The sequence below is a fragment of the Sylvia atricapilla genome, chromosome 2 (assembly GCF_009819655.1).
Source record: "Sylvia atricapilla isolate bSylAtr1 chromosome 2, bSylAtr1.pri, whole genome shotgun sequence".
In the NCBI taxonomy this organism is placed as follows: domain Eukaryota; kingdom Metazoa; phylum Chordata; class Aves; order Passeriformes; family Sylviidae; genus Sylvia; species Sylvia atricapilla.
In genome coordinates, this window is record NC_089141.1 from 99441417 (window position 1) to 99462972 (window position 21556).

General features: G+C 39.2%; 1 protein-coding gene across 1 annotated transcript; it reads left to right on the plus strand.

Moving 5' to 3' along the window:
• The first annotated feature begins 382 nt into the window (after positions 1-382).
• Positions 383-21340, plus strand: BEND2 (BEN domain containing 2). The gene is made up of 12 exons (XM_066313926.1): positions 383-502; positions 6590-6736; positions 8290-8450; positions 10102-10176; positions 10365-10439; positions 11124-11228; positions 13196-13709; positions 14676-14879; positions 15802-15938; positions 16555-16756; positions 17901-18104; positions 20145-21340. The coding sequence occupies exons 1-12, from the start codon at positions 490-492 to the stop codon at positions 20375-20377; spliced, it is 2070 nt and encodes a 689-aa protein (XP_066170023.1). The 5' UTR covers positions 383-489; the 3' UTR covers positions 20378-21340.
• Positions 21341-21556: the final 216 nt, after the last annotated feature.

The window sequence follows — 21556 nt, forward strand, 5'->3', positions numbered from 1 at the left end:
CTGCTAGGGGAGCGGATGGCCCTCTCGGACACTGAAGGGGTGGGGCAGGTAGCTGGGTGACTGCTGCGGGAGCGGGCCGGCTGTTTCGCTGGCTAGTTGGCTGGCTAGCTGCTACGAGAGCGGGCCGGCTGTTTCGCTGGCTAGTTGGCTGGCTAGCTGCTACGAGAGCGGGCCGGCTGTTTCGCTGGCTAGTTGGCTGGCTAGGTGGCTGCTGCGGGAGCGGGCCGGCTCCTTCGCTGGCCCGTTGGCGAACTACTCCGCGCAAGCCGCGGCTGCTGACGGACCGAGCGGCACGGCCCCCGCGCTCCCGTTTCCCGGGCGCGCCCCCGCGCCCAGCGCGCAGCCGCACTGCTCCAAAACAGTTTCTTGTTCACGTCGGAGAAGCCGCTTCCGTTTCCAACGCCGCATTCCGGCCACACCTGCCCGTGCCCGAGCCCCGGCTCGCTCCGCCGCCCGACCCGCCCGAGGAGGACCCTGCCCCAGAACGCCATGTCCGAGGAGGGTAAGGCTCGCGGCCGGCCGGCCGGCTCGCTCCGCAGAGGGAGGCAGGCGGGACGCGGCACCGCCGGGGCGCGGGGACCCCCCCCATCATCGTTCGCAACAGCCCCAACGCCCGCTGCCGAGCCGGCCGGGCCACGCCCACCGCGCCCGTCGCTATTCGCCCGTTCCCGCGCGGCCGGCGCTGCCATTGGCTGCCGCTCCTGCCCGTCGCCGCCGCGTCAGCGCCGGCGGGGTTTGGCGGCGCGGGGACGCAGGCGGCGGCGCTGATGGCGGCCGGGGCTGCGTCTGCTCGCCCCCCATGGCGTGCGGGCCCACCGCCACCCAGGGCCTCTACCCCGGAATATGTGGTCCTGGGGACGGGGCTCTTGGGCATGTCGGTGCTCAGAAGTAGTGTGGCCCAGCCACAGCTTGGTTGCCTCAGTATCAGTGTTAATGGTGGGGGGGGTTTGCTTTCTATAGTCCTCAAATGGCGGCTGAATGTAGTGCCAAAATGTTGCAGGGTCTCCGCTTTGACAGGTTCGCCCGGCGCTGCAGCTACTCGGATGCAAAACCTGAGTAAGGGAGAGATGGATGATGCTTCTAAAATGAGAGGCCTGACCTAATCAGTTGTCTGTCGAAGACACAGTGCATAGCACAACTTACGTGTCTTACACTGCAGACACCTTCACTTTCGACCAAAACCAGGCTATTTGTGCCAGTTATGTGCTTTGTCTTGCCCTTCAGAGGAGTGATGTTTGTACAGACTCAGATTAGTTCATACCCGTTTAGGTGGTTGTGGTGACAGACCTACTCTATAAAGAAGTTCCGGTTGTGTCTTGCTCAGATGCCAAATTTTCTTGTATGACTTCACTGTTTGAGGAACTTCTCTGATTAGGAAATACCCCAGTTCACTGTGCAGTTCTGCAAGTGTCAACATGAATTAAAAGGGTAGGACTGAGATGCAGCAGAGTGGGAACATAGCAATTGTGATATAATCTTTATTAAATAAATGTACACAGTGATGTGTTTGTTGGTCCTTCTCTTTGTCCTCAATTTTTGTTTCCTGAGTGGCTTTGTCTGTAAATCAGTAATCCTAGCAAATACTAAGCCTGTACTAATCCCTGGTAATAGAAAATATCTGCCATTAATAACATTGTTCAATCAGAAAGTTCAGTGTGAGCTCAAATCTTAAAAATAAAACACTAAAGGTCTTTGTGCGAGAAACTGGTTTTACCTTGACTTTCAGTGGTTTTGTCATCTCCGTGATCTAAATATGACATGTAAATGTGCAGGAAATCTGCGGTTTTTATTTTGCTTCTCTCCACAGTAATTGGTTTGTATGAGCTTAACATTCCTTTCTGTTGTCTTAGTTTGTTGCAAATTCTGACAACAGCATTCCAAATTAACTGTTTCAGTGTTCAGAGGCTGTTAAGCATTTTATCTCTGGTGGGGTATTCTGGTGTCTCTGATCCCTGACAACATACCTAGAGGTAGGGCAAAATAATCAGAACTATGATAAATTCAAGGATGTGACTTGAGGTGAGTGCTACCAGTTTTTTCTGAGCCCAGTATTTAAATGTCTTTGTAAAATCTGATTTGACTTCCACAGTTTCTTCATGGCTGGCTGTTGCACCTGCCTGTGTTGAGATAATATTTATAGAAATATAGAGGTGTGTATAACTGAACTCGTAGAAAAATAAGAAACCCCACCAGATTTCTGTGGAAAGTTTTTAGTGATTTTGCAAGATGGTTGAGATAGGATTTAATACTAATTGGTGCTTCCAGCCATCATCCTCTCTTGTCAGCCTCCCTTTACCATTCTGTACTTGATGGTCAGTTACACTTGTGTTTCTGCAACAAGTGAGAGCATTCATCAGGTAAAGTCTGATTCAGTGCAAGTCCTTCCTTATACCACTGCCTTTTGTGATGTTTATTTGTAATATACTTAGGGAAAGAAAAAAATAATTTGTCATCTTGTCTTCAGACTTCAGCTGATGCATCAGATCTGGTTGTATTTCTGTGTTGCTTATGGCTCTCATTATCACAGTATGCACAAATCTGCTTAAAACTCCCAGTTATGTCTGCAGTGAGATTGAGTTAATAGGAAAATGGTTACTTAGAGTTGTGATGGGATGATACTAACCCTGAAGGGCACTGGTGTCCCTCAGTTCTCCCCTGTATTAGTTCACTTCCTTGTGTATGCTAGCACAAGTGTCACACCATAAATAGCGCAGGTTCTAATTATGATCCAAGTCAAGGCTAGCTGGCTCCCCTTTTGTGGCTTAGTTTCAACATAGGTAAGTTCTTTATTTTTTTGGGTGGGGTTGCTTTGTATGACTGGTTTTTGTATGTAATTCACAGTTGCTTGAGAGTTTTTTTGAGCCTTAATGCTTTTCCTTTCATTTCTGCCTTTGAAAGAGTTTTTGTTTGCTTGCTTGGTTTTAGTGTTTCTTGATGTTTAATACCAACACATTTTCAAGTCTCAATTACTTTAAAATCTATCTTTCTGTTGGTTGCTGGAAATAAATTCTTTGTGATGCTTGGCTTCACATGCTGCATAAAAAACTGTAATTTAATATAGTACAGGGTTAGGCACGGTGTCGGACTGTTTTGGGTGGAAATAATTCAAGTGTAAGTGTCTTTAACGTTCTTCAACCTAATGATTTTGTGCAGAAGTGAAGACAGTCTCCTGATTAAAGAATTCTTAATGATGAACTTAAACTTTTGTAAGTTACAAAGATTACCTCCAATCTTGGCTTTTTAATATGGTGATTTCACTGGACCGTTCTGTCTATAAATGTTTTTCTGTACAATATACATTTTTCTATGAGCTTCAAGCTTGTATCAGATGCTACTGCTCTACTGAAAATTCTAAGTTATAGCTTATATCATATCACTCAGAGTATGCATCGAGTCTAAAAAGGAAATTAGTTTGGTTATATTTTCTAGTTTTAGATGACTGTTTCTTCAGTTTTCAGACAAAAATTCAGAGTTCTGCTAAACTGATCACTTGATCCAATGATTGGATAAATCAGCCTATTTAGTAAGTTTTACTGGTGTGTAATCCACTTCACAGTAAAACCCATGTTTGAAATATGTAAACCTGAAATATTTCTTTTGTCACTGTTTTTAAATTTATAATTTCCTTTCACAACTTACTGGAAACATCTGCATATCTATGTAATGAAATTTTCTGTCTGTGGAGTGAGTTAATGTATATAAATAACTAACTTGGCGTGAGAAATGCAGTTGCATCTTCATCCAAGTCAGAGGTAAAAAACCGTTGATTGCTTCATTTTTAATTTTTTTCAAGTGCACAAATTTATCCATAGAATTTGTCAGATTTTGGTTTCTACCTGAGAGTCAAGTGTTTGATGTTATATATATTTATGATAGCATTTTATTTTCCTGGCACTTAAATTATTAGGATTTCTTAGAGGACTAAGTTGCAGTGTCTTTCAGATTATGGATAAAAAGCTGCATTTTTTCTTGTGACCATTTTTTTGAAGGTGTGAATAATATTCTGATAGTCTGTAAATAAACTTCATTTAGTCCTCAACAGTCTTATAAGTAAAATATTTTTGATCACATAAAAATTTGTCTTGCTGATGAAGTAGTCAAATCTATAGCAAAGACATATAAGTTTGTCCACTGATTTTGGAGGCCAGGCAACTAGAATGCATTAGGGAAAGGAAGAAGTGGTTGTATAAAGCAGGTGACTCTACAGTCTTGGAGCTGCTTTTCTTATTGTTGCAGTGTGACCAGTCATACTAATAGGCCTTCCTGGAAATGGGTGGTGTATTCTAATCCCCAAGTTTCGTAACTGTCCATGTAAAAGTGCTGTTCTGAATAGAGAATAATTTCCTTTCTCTGTGTGAAAGCAGTCATGTTTAGCAATGGGCGCTAGAAATTAAAAGGCCAGGGGATGAGGAGGATCCTGGCCATCACCTGAGAGGTTAAAATGAGAGATTACTGCTTGTTGCTGCACTGCTTCCATGTCATTGTAGAAATGTGCTGTAGGTTGGTTTGTTGGTTGTTGGGGTTTTTCAGGTGTTGTTTTTGTTGTTGTTGTTGTTTTGTTTTGTTTTGTTTTTTTGAGGTGGTTTTCCTTTCTGTATTTTCCTCTTCGGTGTAGCTGCAGGCTTTGGAATCAGTTTCTGCTTGGAGTCTACTGCACTGTTGAAATTCTGATTTTGACACTTATTTAAGGGGGGGTGGTAGAGGGTATGAAAGACTGAGCCTTGCTTTCAGTATCAACCACATGTAGAAACTCTCTTAACTTCTGATCATAACTTCCCTCTAGTCCAGATGGAGCTGCTTTGACATTGCCATGTCTTTGCTATGTACTGGTTGCACAGAATTTTCCCTTTCCCATACTCATCACTCTGTCTGCTGTAGATTTGAGAGATGTAATTGCTGAGCAGGTAGGGTTGTTTTGCTTGTGTTGACTGAGGCATGAGATCTGTGGCAAAGATTAATACACAGGTAAATTCTGTGTTTTTTACTGTTGTATAAGTAACACACAATTTGCATTGTTTTGTCTAGTTAGGGGTAGACAGAGATTGCAGGACAGCAGAGACTCAGCTGTAAGTAGGGTGTTTATCAGACCATGCACTAATCTGGCATCCTGGTTGGGGAAATTGGCAGAGAGGATTCTCATCCCTTCTGCTTTGATGTAGATGGACTTTTACTGACTCTTCATTAATTCTCTCCAAAAGCAGGTAGAATACTAAATTATTGTCAACAAAGAAATTTGTGCTTGTGAGGCAGTTAAATAATTCAGCACACGCTAACAACTTATGTTAGCCTGCAATGAACTTCAGTCAGTGAATATCACTGAAGTGTTTTGCTAAAAGCTGCACCTAAATTAAGTTCATGAGTAAGCCTCTTGTTTACTTCTATACAGCTGATGAAAACTGGCCAAGAACTGTTCTCTTGTTGGCAGTCTAAGCAGCATACCTTAGTGTGTGTCCTCAGCTAAACTTTGTACAGGTCAGCTCTGCCCCAGGTAGCTTTTTGGTTTTGTTTACACCTATAAACAAAGCTCTTGACTGTGTGGCAGTTGATACGTGTTTCTGAACACCAGTTTCTTCATCTGTTGACAGCCAAATCCAAACCCTGCTGTATTATGTCTTTTGAATTAGATGGGAATTTTGGACAGAGGGAAAATAAATAGAATGACCTGTGGAATTCAATTTCATTCTTACCTTTTGGTCTCTTTTAGAAATTGGAAGAGACCAGGATTTGGAGTGAATTGATGATGTGAGAGTAGAGACCCAGACTGCTGTTCTACTCACAATTTTGATTCGTTCCTGGAGCTCAGTCCAGCCTGTGCACTGAACAGAGCAGAGACCTTGTGCAAAATTCAGCCTCTGTTATGCATAGTTAGAGCGTCATGCATGTGTGCTGGCTGAGTTTAAGTTTTATTTCCTAACTTGATAAGGTTTCTTCCATTAATTTGTTTCATCAGAAATAAATTCCACTTCCTCCCCGACCCTGTCAAAAACTCTGGATCTAGCAATAATAACTATAATACAGTTATTCTGAAACCACTTTTCTCTTGATGCGGTGTGTTTAGTTGGAAAAAAATCTAATATTGGAGATTTGCCATTCAGTGTTTCTGCACAGTATTGCATTGGGAGCCAATATTTGGATTGATCTGAATACCAAGTATACAGTTAGGATTTGTAGACTAGTTTGTTTCAAGTGTATTAAGCAAGTCTTAATTACAAAAGTAAAATTTCTAGACCAGATTAATACATTTTTTTCCACATGCTTGAATATGTAAACGGAGTTTGTAGAAGTGCTTGTTACTGGCTTATAACTGTTCCTGTTGAAGCTGCACACTTCAGGGAGAACTGGGTCCTGAATAGTTTCAGAAATCCCACCATCCAAACAACAGTAAGCAGTTTCCATTTTAGCGTGTGTTAAACCCTCAGAGTCTGCATTTAGAAGTGACTTTGCATTAGATGCTAAAGCGAAGCCAAATGTACGATAGCCTGTGGTACAGCTGAGGTAATGCTAGGTGTGATACAGGCACTACAGTTGTCACCTGATACACAGAATGGCCTGCAGTCTTACCTGTTTCTCTTTCTGCATCTGCTAATAGATTATTTGTGTGTGAAGACTGAGGAAGAGGATGAAGCAGTGATTATTGACCAGGGAGACAGCAGACTGTCCACCCAAAGCTTCATGCCAGTGCAACAGAACTCTGAAGTGAACAGGGCTGTTCACCACATGAGTCAACTTGCCTATGGTAATTGATGGTTCATTTTTATTGCGATCTGATAGTTAATGGCTAGTTTTAATGCCATATGTTCTGCTTTTGGATTCAGTGCTTCCTATTTTATCTGTATCTTTAAAATGCGTTGTTTTAGGAAGCAACTTTATAGAAATTGCTTGGCAGTGCCTGTAAAAAGAAGTGCCTTAGTTATTACTTTTGAGGTCCTTGCAAATGGTGAACATGCTAAAATACTACATTTTAAAAAGACAGCTTTCTACTTACTTGTAAAGGTAGGTATACCTGGGAATAAATTAGGAAGCAGTTTGGAAAATAAATGTCATGAAAGAACCTAGCCTGAAAAAAATAGGTTTTTAGATAATCTATCCAGTATAACTTAATACTGGAAATGCTGATGTGTAATGGTAGCAAGATGGTTGTTGAAGAGGATAAATTATTAGTGGTAAGTAGCCATTGTGGCTGTCTCTAATTCACTATATTTATTTTAACATGCAAGATCAAAGTCTCTCAAGAAATCCTACCCAATGCTTCATTGGCCCAGGCAAAAACTTATTTACAGCTGTTATAAGCATTTATTAAGTTCTGTAGCAGTATTACCAACTCAGTGAGGAAAATTACTGTAACTAAGTAAAGGCACTTTCTAGTTTGGTGGATTTTTTTTCAATTCAGCCAGTTACTCTGTAGAGAATCCCATCAGTATTTCTCTTCATAGACACAAGTTACATCTGTTTCCTAGTGTTGTTGGGTGCTTGTGAGTGTCTTAGTCTTTTTGGTCTTCTAATTGACAGAGTGGAGGATGGTTGGGATGGTTTACTTGGGGTTTTGTCTCTGTTATTGAAAATAAACTAAAAAGCAACCCCACCAAAATTAAAACTTCTGCCCAAGAAACTATCATAGACAGTTGCTGACATTGGTTTTAGGACATGAGTAATTACTTCATTATTAATAAATTAATTATGATGAGAGCAGTTGTTTCTTAAAAGGTAAAATATGGGTTTGTTATCTTTGGGTATATTAGCATTAGATATTGTCTAGTTAAAGTCAAGTATAGTGAGATACCTGAAACACCACAAGTTTATGTCAAATGTAACTGTTGAACTTTGAACTGAAATTCTCTTTGAATGATTTTATTCACCCACTATCTTAGACCAGTGTCTTGTAGAGCAGTGCCTTTCCTTCAGATCTCATTCCATCTTTCCAAACATGTTTCTTCTACTTTTGTCTTATATCTTTTTGCCTTGTCAGAGCAAGCTCAACATCATGCAGATGAAAATCTAGGTCTTTATTTCTCCCTGTTTGCTGCAGAACACCTTTTAACTTTCTCTTAGCCATTTCTGCTCACAAAGTATTAGTTTTACTGGTGCTTTTTTATGTCATTGTGTTTGAAAAAAAAATATAGAAATTATAATTTCTGATCGAAATTAATTTGATAAATAACTGATAATATGTTGGTAAACAAATTTCAAATAATCAAGCAGTCTGAAAATTTTAAAAAAAAAGAGTGACTGCCTGTTTTTACTGTAGTGAAATGTTTAATGCAGTGGGAAACTTTCTCTTCACTTTTCCAGGAAGCGAAGGCTTGCCAGTGCTTGCTGATCAAACAACCTCACAAATGAGCCATTCTGCAATGATGCAGAGAGGAAATGGTCACAGCCCTGAAAATATGGATTTTGCATTTTTGCATAATAAAAGAAAACGACTTTCTCCTGCTGTAGTGGAACACAATGTGGTATGTTTCACCAAACTATAACCCTTCATTTTGAGACCACATTCAGTGTTACTTGGAGTATCGTTTTTCTTTCACTGTTGTGTGGTGATTTGCTGATATCCCACTGAAGATGGATAGGATATCTATGCATATGCATGGATGCTTCTAGCAAATCTTCAGCCTCCTACTCTGCAGTCTATCTGTACATGCAGAGCTGTCCCATCCCAGGTGCGGAATCCAGCACTGTCCTTGTTAAACTTCATACAGTTGGTGGTTGCCCAGCTGCTGATTTGTTCAGATCTCTTTGTGAGGCCTCTCCACCTTCAAGGGAGTCAACAGCTTCTCCCAGCGGAGTGTCATCAGGAAATTTAGTCTCCCTTCAAGTCCTATGTCCATGTCTTTTTATGAAGATGTTGAGAAGCACAGGGCCCAGGATGGAGCCAGGCAGAACCCCACTAGTGACAGGTCCCCAGTCTGATGTCACCCCATTCACTGTAACCCTTTGTGCCTGGATTGTGAGCCAGTTACTCACCCATCCCATGATGTGTTTATCTAGCTGTGTGCTGGACGTTTGGTCCAGAGGATGCTGTGAAAGACAGTATCAAAAGCTTTACTGAAATCCGAACAGATTACATCAGCTGACTTCCCTTGATCAGCTTGGTGGGTCACTTTGTCATTAAAGCAAATAAACTTTGACAAGGAGTACTTTACCCTTTTGAAGCCCTGCTGGCTGTCACCAATGACTCAGTTGTCTTTCAGCTGTTTTTCAGTAACTCCCAGAATAATCTCCACAATTTTACCAGTCACTGAATTCTGCCTGTTGTAAACAAAACAGAAACACCACCCACTCCCTAACCCCATTCTTTCTTTTCTAAAATAAAACCTGATAAGTTAAAAAAATTTTGAACACAATACCACCAGCAGACACGTTAAATCTGTGGTGTGTGGTGGATGGGATCGGCATCCATCCAGTAAAAGGCAAATGTCAGGATTGTCCAGGTGGTGGCGCCGTTCTTCCTGATTAAAAGCTCTTCGCAAGCAATGAGCAAATTGTCTCTTCTAGAAAATCTTTAGTGGGTAAAACTGAAAGCACAAGCCGTAAAGTCTCATCATTTGGACTCAGAGGTCTTTTCCAATCTAAGTGATTCCATGATTCTGTGATTTCATAAGCTTGACTGTATAGTACATATAGTTAGATGGGAAAGTTCTGCCTTAGAATGAACAAAAATGCATGTTATTTTTCATATATGCATGTGTGTATATATATATAATGTCCCGTTCTTATACCATGGTAAAATTACTTGAAACCAGAGGTCTGAGACTCTGCTATAGCAAACCCAGGGTCAAACTGGTAAGGAAACCTTACCTGACTGTGAAAGTAGAGTATGTAGGGAGTCAGGCAGAACACCTGAGTCATCCACGGCAAAGGGGCTTCAGTCCCAGCAGTTACAGTCTCTGGGTGACCACCACAGTGTCTCCTGAGTGGTCTGACAGGAAAGTTTTCTTAACACACCAGAACATTAATAAGATGACTGTGGTAAGTCTTGTTTTCTTGGGGCTTCTTATAGCCAAAGGAAGGCATTATAGCTAAAACAAAAAATGTCCAATTTGGATTCCTAGGAGAAGTCTTTAACTTCCCAAAATATTAAATGTAAATTATGTAATTTCCCAGATGAGAACCAGGGAAGAAGAAGAATATGAAGATAATGCCAGTGTCATTTATGAGTATGAACCAGACTATGAAAGTGTAAGTGAATTTTCTTCTGTTTGACTGACTTTGAAAAGCTGCTTTGGGGATGCATGTTTTGGGATAGGCATTTGAGATTGGGATTTACTTGCTTAATGTGATATCCTAAGTCCGTGTATATATTTGTACCTTACACTCATTTTTTCTTCTTTTCTTTTTTATATATAATTATTGTTTTAATGAAAAAGGAAAGCGTTTTATCTGAAGCTTCTTATGCTGGATATCAGCAGAATCCTCTTATGGAGGTCCTCAATTATTGCCAGGTATTTTTTTTTTTTTTTTTTTACTTTTTATCTGAAATGGTGTTTAAACAATTTTAGCTTTAAACTTCAGGAAGAGTTTTATTATAAACTTGACCACCAGTGATCCTTTCCAATTGTTTGCTTGTTAATTGCCCACATAACTACAATATTTTCAAAATAAAACTAATCGCCTTCATATTCTCTGGATTTTCATAAGAATAATTTTCAAATATTAAGCTTTAATACAAAATGTAAGGTTTAGTTATTGGGAGGAGCTTCACAATAATGGGAAAGATACGGCAGTGATACAAACCCAGCTATTGAAAGTACGTGTTGCTTGCCAAAGGTGTGCCAAAAATCCTGCTAGTGTTGGTTTTGTGAGTTCTTTCCTTTTGATTTCTGAAGCAGTAACTGGCAAAATTGAAAATAACTGCACTGAAAACTAAAGGCATCCCATATTTATTCAGGTGAGCACTTGTGTGACTGGAATCATTCAGGCCATGCTTAATGGAAGTCAGTTTGTAAGTGGTTGTAGCCAAGTGTTAATGTCTTGTAAGTCTCCTTAAGCATTCAGCAGTGCTGTGGAAGGAAGTTGGCTAACTTTTAGGGAGAGAGTTAGCTTTTAATTGAACTTTCTTGATTTCTTCAGGTTTAGGTTGGGTTCTTGTGAAACAGTACTGTTTTCAGTCTTATGTTTGTTGATAGGCCATGTATGATGCCATTCAGAAGTTGGATAAGAAATTTGACCTGCTTCATCGTAAGGTCTCGGAAATGCAGCATACTCGTATAAAGCCACTCTTGTTCAAACCGGTGAGTATTAAATACCTAAGATATTTATTTTTGCTTTAATTCTCTCATTTCTTCTGATTATTTAAAAAATCCTTATCCTTTCACTAAGAATAAAATAAGTAGTGAAATAGTAGACTTAGAATCTGTTTCAGTTCAATTATTTGAGCTTTCTGATTATGTGCCAGCTTCAGTTTCTGGTGTTACTGACTGGTGGCCATAGATTGGCAGTGACCCCATTAAATTCAGGATACTGTGATAGATGCTGTAAAATTCTGTTTGTATTTGCATAGACAGAAGTGAATTGTGTAGGTGCATCTTAAACTTCAGTATATTGCAGTTGCACCTTTGCAACATGTGAATTGTCTCATTGGTTTCTGCAACTAGAAGAGAGTGTAAGCATCAGTCAGGTAGGTTCAATTGGCATACTGAACTTTAGATCTCAACAGTATGTTGTCATACCCACTTCAGTATAGGATTTATTTTTTTTTAATAGAAACTCCTTTTTAAACATTTTTAATAATATTTGATATTGAGTACACAGTATTAGTTTTTTTTCTTAAGTGGTCCATCTACTGTTAACTAAGGAGACACAATTTTAGTACTTCTAACAATGATCTTTAAAAGGAAAGAGTAACAGATGATTTTTGAAAAAGGTCATAAAATCCATAATGACTTTTTTGTCATCAACACTACCAAGCTTTTAATGTGGCAGAGATGATTCTGCTCTCAGGAGATGCCAAAACAGCACTAAGGCCATTTGCTTTAAGGGTGGATGGAGCTGGATTTCTCACACCTGTCAGATATCAGTAGGATACTAGGTTTTATTTGGGATGTATTTTTATTGTGAACTCCAGGCTTGTGCTGTTCACACATCCGAAACTGTGAGTTTCAGGGAATAAACTGATCTTGTCACCTACAAATGAACCCTGTAAAGCCTCTGTGCTCTTACCCTCCCCTCTGATACATTGGATGGCAGCTGCTTTAATGTTTGGATTTTTGGGTTCAAAGTGATATGCACTACTTCTTTTTTCTCTTTCTGAGGGGATTTATCCCTATAAAGAGTAAGATGCAACCAGCCAGCTATTTTCTTAGGTTCTGCCATTTAAAACCATCAGGAGTGCTGTTGGATTTTTTTATAGCTGTACCATTACTGTACTTGTGAAGGGCTAGTGGAATGGGGATTTGGGGTAGAGGTACTTTTTTATTAGATGAACTCCAGAAGCTTGAGAAGCTGACAAGCTTTGAGATACATAAGACTTCCTTAAGGTCATAGATTTTTTTTAAGGTTACAGGGATAAAATATAATGAGATTTTTCTCAACCAACACACACAACCACCAAAATTAAAGAAAATAGGAAAAACAAATCCATGAATCATCAGCATTTGGTGACTCCTGCTCAGTGACTTGTGTTTTGAACTAGAATGTATGCTGTATGATTTTTTAATAGAAGTACTTGAAGTGGTGGAAAGCATAGCCCATCTTTCAGTTTGACCATCTCAGTCTCTTTAGAATCTTCATTGTAGACGAGGTCTCAATTTTGAATGTTTTCAGCTAACAAGTAAATAAAGAAGAGAAAGTGTTTGGATTTTTTTTTCTTGTTTGAAAGGAGCTAGCACACATTCCCTGAAAATTCATCAGCCAATGTCTGGGTCAATGACAGGAAAATTTTAATTTTGTCTATTTACTTTTTATAGAGGTCTCGGAAGTAATTTTGCCACCACGCCAGGTGGAAAAAACCCTGAAAAATATTGAAGCTGCCCAAATAAAACTCCTAGCGCTGCAAATACAATTGAGAATAGAAGATAGTAGAGGAAAGGCTAAAACATGGTAGCTGTGAGTTCATGACAGTGACTACTTCAAGGAAGAGTTTGCTCCCAAAAGCATAATTACTAAAACCTAATTTTCCCGGTTTGCTGAAAAAAAAAACCCCAAATTATCAGCTATGTCTAATTTAATCTTTTAATTGTTTTCTGAATCATATTTGCAGAAGCCATTTGGATTTACATACAGAAGTTCCAGTCACTTGCCTTCAGGAAAAATAAGAGCACAAAAGCACATGGAAAGGGATTTAAGTCTTCATCTCCCTTCATCAGGCCAGGGAAGGCATAGCCCAGTTGTAAGGGTTGCTTTACAAAATGGCCACGTTCAAGTCAATTCCAAAGTAAAACATGCCCCACAGAGTTTTCAGCTTGAATCTCAGCAGCCTGTTGGAAGGCAGAGCCCACCACTCCCCACTATAGTTTCTACACATTCATTGCATTCGTCATACACAGCAACTAATGGGATGCCTGACCTTTCACCACAATCAAATCTTGCTCCCAGTATTGTGGAAAGTACTGTCAATGTTGCACCTTCACCTGTGGCATCACCGTCAATACCCGCACCATCTGAGCCCAGCGAGGAAAATAATGCTGTGGAGTTGAACTATAGAAATGCATCTGAGGATGTGAATATTAGTGAAGAGCTACCATCTTCTTCAGTCTTCACCAATCCTAGCTTGGGTATGTTCCTTTGTGATAAATACTCAGAAACAAAGGCTAAAAAAATGGCTGGTACTATCACAAGCCTTTGGCATACAATAGGTCCTTTGGGTTCTTTTATCTCTAGGCTCTCCTTTTCTCTCTTAATGTAACCTTTTTTATTCTCTGTATAATTCACAAGTAACATGTGCATGCTATCCATGTGTTTGAGGAGGTAAAAGAGATTGCCACTAAAGTTAGTTGTGGCATATGCCTGTATGCATGTTTTAAGAAAACAGTTTACCTGATCTGTGTGAAGGAATTACCTGTTTTCTTGCTGTGGGGGATTCTATCCATGAAACATCCTTCCTACACTCAAATCATCCAGTGTTTTGTTTCTTTCAAAATACTTCGTTCCAAAGAAAAACAATTCTATAGATTGTTGTATTATAATAAAGATACACATATAAAATAGCACAAGGCATTAAAAACTAACGCCTTTCTGAAGTGTAAATACCCTAAGTTACGTGCAAGGCCGAGCTATGACTTCTTTGCTTTTGGCCTAAAACTCACATTTGTACATCTGAAAAGCTGCATGAATAGTAGGTGAAATATTCAGATATCTATCTAAAAATTTGTAAACAATTTATGATTTAGCAGATTTGTGTGTGGATATGCCACTCTTCGTAAATCAGTGTCTTGAAAACATACCTGGTATCTGCACATATGTAAAATAGGCAAAATGTGAATATTGTGGACAATTGATTGTCTAACACATTTCCTTGGGTGTTTTGATTTCAGTTAGTTATGCTGGTGGTTAGTGTGAATCAAACAGGTATTTCTGTTACCATTGTAGTTTAAACCTGCTTTTATAAGAGCAAAGGTAGGTAGTAGCACATACGAGAATATACTCTGAGAGTCAAGAGAAAGAATTGGAAAAAATGTTCTGTTTTTAACAGTTCCCATGGGATTTTATTTTTTTGTTCTTTGAATGTTTTTGTTTTACAGAAGAGTTTGTTGGTGAACCAGCAAGAAATGTGAAAGTTCTTGGACACCACTTGGTGAAGGCTAGGCAAAAGGCTAAACCCAAGTTTGCAGCGCGCCACCTGGTTCGTGTCTTGTTCCCCAAGAAAACTTTATTGTGCAGTGTTATGGGAGCGAGTGCACGAGGGCGCAGGACATTGGATCCAAACAAGATTGCTGCAATAAGAGGTATGTTACCTCCCAAAATGCACAGATTTACTTCTTTCACACTTAACATATTTTGAACTTTAAAGGAGTTCTTTTCTGGATGTTTCTGCCTAATTGTTGTCTGGCAACTGGTAAGCAGATAAATGCCATAGTGGATGTGCTCCACTCTGCAGTATCTTTTTTTTTGAAAGTCCTGCTTTGTAATTCTCAATGTTAGTTTTTCTTCAATTTGAATAAAACTATTAAAATTTCTTCCTGGTTTTATGTATATCTTCAGTCAGTCATGCTTGCTGCCTCTAAATTTTTAATTGCAGTTTGTGTTTGTGTGTGCCATGGATTTTGTCAGTGATTTTTTTGTTTGGTTGATTTGGATTGGTTTATGGCCATGGTATTCTTAGGAAAAACATTAACTGCTGTTTTTGAAATACTCTTATGTTCAGTTCTCTTGAGTGAGAAGTGGTGAAGATGGAGGAGTCTTTTTTAATAAATATCAAGTCATTTACACAGATCCCATGGCACATATGTGTTAAAGGGTTAAAATTGAGTGTGAGATTATATAAACCATGTGAAGTAGTTGCAGCAACAGCATTACCCTGTCTCTGTTCTTTTGGGGGGGATGGTAGTAGTGTTGGTTTTGGGTTTTTCTTTTGAAGTTAGTATGATAAATCATGCATTTCCCCTAATTCTACCAGGAAATGTTTAATATAATAAAAGCATTATTCACAACATCTCAAAAAGTATCACAGAACATACTGAATTCATAATGTTGGTTATTTTCAAAACGTTAAGTTTACTATCTTTATTTACTGATGGAAATCTGAAGTAAATGGAGAACAGTAAACGTGAAGAATTAGTTAGCTTTCTCTCTCTTTCTAAATTAGGATAATTCTAAATACTGGGCTTTGTCATGAAGCTTCAAACATTTTCTATATTTTATATGCAGAGTTTCTTGCAACTAACTTTCCAAACTATGATTTGAGCGAGCATGGGAAAGACTGGAAAACCTGTATCAGAAATGTTAATTCTATGATCCGCTGTTTGCGCTCTGAAACCAAAAGAAACTCAGCAAGTTCTCCTAAGGTGAGGATTTATTAAGTACTAAGTTTCCACTTTTTTCTCAGGTTAATTATTTTTACCTCCTCATGGTACAAGTGCTGTATTGGAAATTCCTTGGGTTCTGCCTCTGTGTTCCCCAGGACAGGCATGCTGACTACAGCATTGGTTCTGTGTGGGGAATACTGGAAAATGCTGTTTTCTACTCTCCCTCTTCCTGTTCCTGTGTCCAGAGTTCAGTTAAGAAGTGTTCAGTCATAGAATACTAAAAGGAAAGCACTGTATGTGTTGCCTAGAAGGAATGTCAAATTTGACTGAGAGCTTAAACAAGTAGCTCTTAGCGCTTGTTTTTGCAGGGTTGGTTTTTTTTTTCAGATATATTCAGCATGCATTTCAGTTTTATATTGACTGAAACATCACTCCCAAAACACCTCCAACTACATTTACTTCTAAAACACTCTGCGCACATCTTTGAATAATTCTTAACTGTTCTACATGTGGTTTTCATGACAGAAATTCAGGAGTAACCATATTGCAAAGATCTGAAATTTAATTTATACTAAAAATGAAGTAAACTGGAACACTAATTAGAAAACTGGTATGCTTCTCTCAGTGTATGTACTAACATGACTGAATGTTTCAGGAGACAGCTGAGGGGAAAGAAGAAGTGTCTGTTGCTCCCGATACATCTCATTGTGTAGATTTAAATTATAATGAAGATAGTGAAGACAATTCTCAAAGCGCTCAGAAAATGACCAGCTCCACAACTGACACATTGCAGAATAAGTTTCCAGAAGCTTTCCACACATCTTCTGTCAGGAAACAACAATCTTTGGAACCTATGGGTAAACAACAAAATTTTTGTTTTCTGGAATTGGTTCTTACATTTTCAGTGGTCACTGAGAGGCTAAAGATGGTACTGTAGGTATAATTGCATATATAGTATATAGTAAAGGGATTTTCTGAACTATGTGGGTGTTCTTTTTCTCTTAAGATAGTAATCGATATATGTATACAGAGTAAATCTTTTTGTGAATGAACAAGAGCATTGTATCTGGCTAACAAAATATATGTTTGCATCTACTAGTGTCCCATAATGCATATCCTGCTGTGACATTGGGAAGTTCAGCTTCAATTACTCTGTTCAGTTGCCCTGGCTTTTTTCTTTTATTTGGTGGATATCCTACCTTAGAAAAGTAAGCTAGCTCAGAATATCTTTTGAATGGTACTGCAATTTAAAAAGAAAAAGCACACCTTTCTGCAAAATTTACTTTTTAGGACAATAAAAATCTTAACAGCCTTTATATTTTTCACTTTTTCTAATGGAAGTGTTCAATATACAAATGCATTGGGGAAAACAATCCATGTACAGCATGTGATGCGTAGAAACCCTCAAGGAAAATGGTCGGAGATTAATTGCCCTTGGATGTAATTTATTCAATTAGGATCACTTTGGGGCTTTATCAGATCTGTTCCTGCACCCAAGATTTGTTAGTCAGATCCCACATACCTCTTTATGTACTAAAAATTTTGGATTTTTTCTTATTAATGTTGCAGTGAAGTCAGGTAGAAGTAGTTTAAAAATATTCACTCTTTTTCTGTTTCCGCTTACATGATCTAAGCACGACTGAAATACCAGAACTTTTATTTAGTTATGTACTTGGAAAAGCAGCATCTTTTCACATGAGATGAAACAAGTTGGAAAGCAATGATTAATAATGCAGGTTGCATTGCTGAAGACATACCAGACGTACTGTTTATGGTTGTAAACCAGGCAGGTAGTTCTGGCTGCTTGGCCATGTGTGTCTGCAGTATGTTTCATGTTAGCAGTAGCTGTAGTGTTACAGTTTTGCTTTGGTGTTTCTGAGCATGTGGAATACTTTCTGGGTGAATTTCTTATGTCAGTTTTAATTTAATACAACCACTTTGAAACATGGTCGGTGTTGGATGAGTACAATATCTCTCTTCCCTCCATGACATCTTCTCTAGAACCTCTTGGGAGCCCATTGCGCAATGTTCAGTTGCCTTTCTCAGTCGTTTATGTCGCTAAGGGGAAGACACGGCCAGAATTGTCAGCTCGCTACCTAATTCGTCATATGTTCCCTGAAGATGTGCTGGTGAAAAGCAACGTGTATGGTAGTCTTGATCGTGGCATGAGCCCACTGGATTCCAATAAAATTAATGCTCTTAGAGGTAAGTAAGAAAATCTCTGTTAAATCATAATGTGGGGAAACTAGTAAGAGTATTAACTTTGTGTCCTATGAACAAAGCATAAAGCTTCAGAAATTAGTCTGTGAAACTGTTCTTACAAGCATTTCTGCAAGCAGTGGAACAAATTGAGAGGAAGTAGATACTAAGTTATATTTTAGTAGCTCAAGAAATTCTCCAGATCATGAATCTGATTTGTATGGGAAAACTCAGTTGTCTTGACATTGGCTTGAAAGGGCAGTGCAGCTGGGAGACGGGAGCAGTCCCTGAGGATTCTGGAGGATGTCAGAGATAATTTCTTGATACAGGGGCTGTGTAGATGAAGCAGAGAGCAGAGATGTTATGTACAGCAGTTATGGCTCCCTTCACAAAAAGGGTTGTTGTGTGATAATAGATGGTGGCATTGCCTGTAGAGATTATGAAATCGTGGGCCCCAAGGTCCTGAGTGTACTTAGATGGGTCTGAGTATAGGCTCTGTAGCTTGGGAGAGCACACTTTGAAATACTTGGGTAAGTCACAGATGGGAGCTTGTGAGAGACAGCTCTCAATAGGAGAGAAGCTCAGGAAATCTTTAAGAACTTCTGCTTGCTCACCCTTCCTCCTCCCTGTCCTGTTTCCCTGCCCCACCCACTGAGATGGGGGAGAGAAGCAGAAAAGAAGGACTGCACCTGAGGTAACAGCATTCATGCTAAATAAAATGGAGCTGTGACTCACACCCTCTGGGGTGCTGTCTGGGCATAGCTTGAGGAACAGAGCTCCCTGAATGCAGACCAGGAAGGGGCCCTGCATAGCCTGACTGTCATCACCAGAACTGGTCAGGTTTGATGAAAGAAATGATACAACTTTAAAAACTGTTTTGTGCACCATGTACAAAGACTCTGTAGATTGTAGGAATTCTAGTAGTTCTGTGCTGTTCAACTGAGGTCAAGTATTCTTGAATTTACTGCTGGAGATGGAAGTATAGAAAGCCTGGCTTCTGCTTCAGCCAACAGCTAGTGTATCCTTTGTCAGTTAAACAGGAGCATCCTAAGGCACACTCACTTTCCCTTTCATCTCTCGTCCTGGAGCAGAGTGAACTGCAAGAACATAAGTTTTAATCTCAGTTACTTTCCTCCTTCAGACCAAAGTTTTTCTGGCAAAGTTGAGTTTCCAGGTTTGTAACTGCAAGTTGAAATATTAACTGAAAACAATGATACTATACTAGATTTTTACTTGCTGGTATGTGAAAGAACAAAGCTGACACAATATCTACTAGCTATACCTTTCTACTGTGAAGGTAAATCTAGATGTTAATCAGAGAAGGAGAAGCAATATAGCCTTGATTTGCCATTACAGATGAGAATTTCTTTTTGGCGGTGAGTCTTTTATGGGGTTTCTTAGAGAAAACATGTAATTCAGCTCAGCTCAGAAGGACAGTCAACTCCTCACCAACTTTAAAAACCAATATTAATTTTGGTTTTAAACTACTCATGGAAAGGGAGAAAGGTACCATAGTCTTATCCTTTTTATCTCATTGTTACCAAACTCAAGTGTTTGTTGACTAATCTTATTTGCAGTATGGTAAGGAATGAGCTCTCACAGTTTTTCTGTCTCTGTTGTTACTGTACATGTGTGTTATGCTGAATTGCTGTGATTAATTTTAGTGAATATAGTTGTCAGAGATCTTCTGAAGGAAAGCTTGGTCCTGCCTAATACTGGTCATTCTGAAATGGAGCCTAAGTTTTCTGTTTGCTAGCTGACCACATTAGAAGCTTAAGTTGCTCAGCACTTCAAAGGATCAAAACCACATAGATGGTCACGTTTTCGTGTTTTGTTTTTATGCTTAGAGCTTCCTTTTACTCATTTTCAAATATAACAGAAAGGGGGAAAGCAGTATCTGCCCTGCTTTGCTTTTCAAGGCTTGTAATATGCCTAGCTGTCCTGGTTTGGTAGCATGCACTTGTTTTAGCTTAATTACATCCAGGAAGAGTATATGGCTTGCATAAATAATTGATAACTCACTATTACATACTTGTTTATTTTTAGAATTTCTGAAAGAGAATTTTCCATCCTTTGATCTAAATGAAAGTGGCTTTGATTGGAAGGCATGCGTGGCTGCCATAAACAGCACAATCCGCAGTCTCAGACATGAGCTTAAAAAGGCTACGTCTGGAATCCGCCAGAGAGCCTCGGCACTGCCGCCCTCGAGTGCACAGTCCCCCAGAGGATCCCACTTCCGTAAAGCCAGTGCAAAGCAACACTCTCATCTCTCAGATTGAACCTCTCTAGCATCTGTCTCAAATCTTAATTTAGCAGGTTTTTATTAATTCCGTGTAGAGGCCTGTAATATTGAGGTGTTCTATTCAACTGAGTTGTCAGCAGTGCTAAATAGCATCACTTCATGAGACCAAAGTTAGCAGAAGGCTTGGGAGTCCTAAATCTTTGCGTAAGTAGCGTTTGTACTCCTCAGAAATTATTTTTGCTGTTCCCTGATGCATTTGCAATGTGCTCTCTCCTAAAAGCATCTTCTTCTCATGATTCATTGAATCTGAAAGATTAATCTGATTAGAAAAGATGCACTGTGCGTCAGTTCAACAGAAGCAGATGGAAAAGAGGGAAGAGTGGTCCTCCTTGGAGGGTAAATCATAGCCAGCTAAATTATCTCATTATGTGTGAGAAAATAAATCCGCTTTGACAACTGGATATCTTCAGCAAAAAAAAACGGAAAGGAAAAAATATTTTTAATTGCGTTTAGTTAATTTGTTGTATCTGGACTTGATGATCTTCGAGGTCTTTTCGAGCCTTAATGATTGTATGATCTCTCACATTTTTGCCTCCTGTATCAGTGTTTTTTGAAGAGGTAGACAGCAATATAATTGCAGCTGGTAACACTGCTTTGCTCGGATTTAACTCTAGAAAAAGGACAAAAAAGCCCATCCAAAACAAACAGTCCAGTGGTTGGGTTGGTTCTGGTTTTGCTTAATGAAATTTAAGGAAAATACTTCTTCAGGATCCTGAACTCCACCATCTCATGGTTATTTCAGCTAAGGCTTCACATTTTCAGCAAATCTGTTGTTGTATGTGGTATTAAGTCCGGAAAAGCACCTGTCAATAATAAATGTTCATGTCCTTGCCTTTCCTTTCTGTCCACACAAGACTAAGATTTCTTAGTGCACTAAGTTATATATTTAAAAAAAACAACCAAACAAACTTTAACAGACTGATTTTCAAAATAACTTGGATGTCGAACTTTTAAAAGTAAGTAAAAATTAATTACTATATTCAATTTCACATCTCGCTCGGTGTCATTGCTAAGTTAGAATTCAACAACAGTAACTACAGAAGTTACTGGGGTTTTTTGTCGGGTAGGCTCTTCATTATTTGGGGGTTTTGTTTGTTTGTTTTCAAAAAAAAAAAGAATCATAAAATAAGCTGAGTTGTAAAGGACATATCAGGAT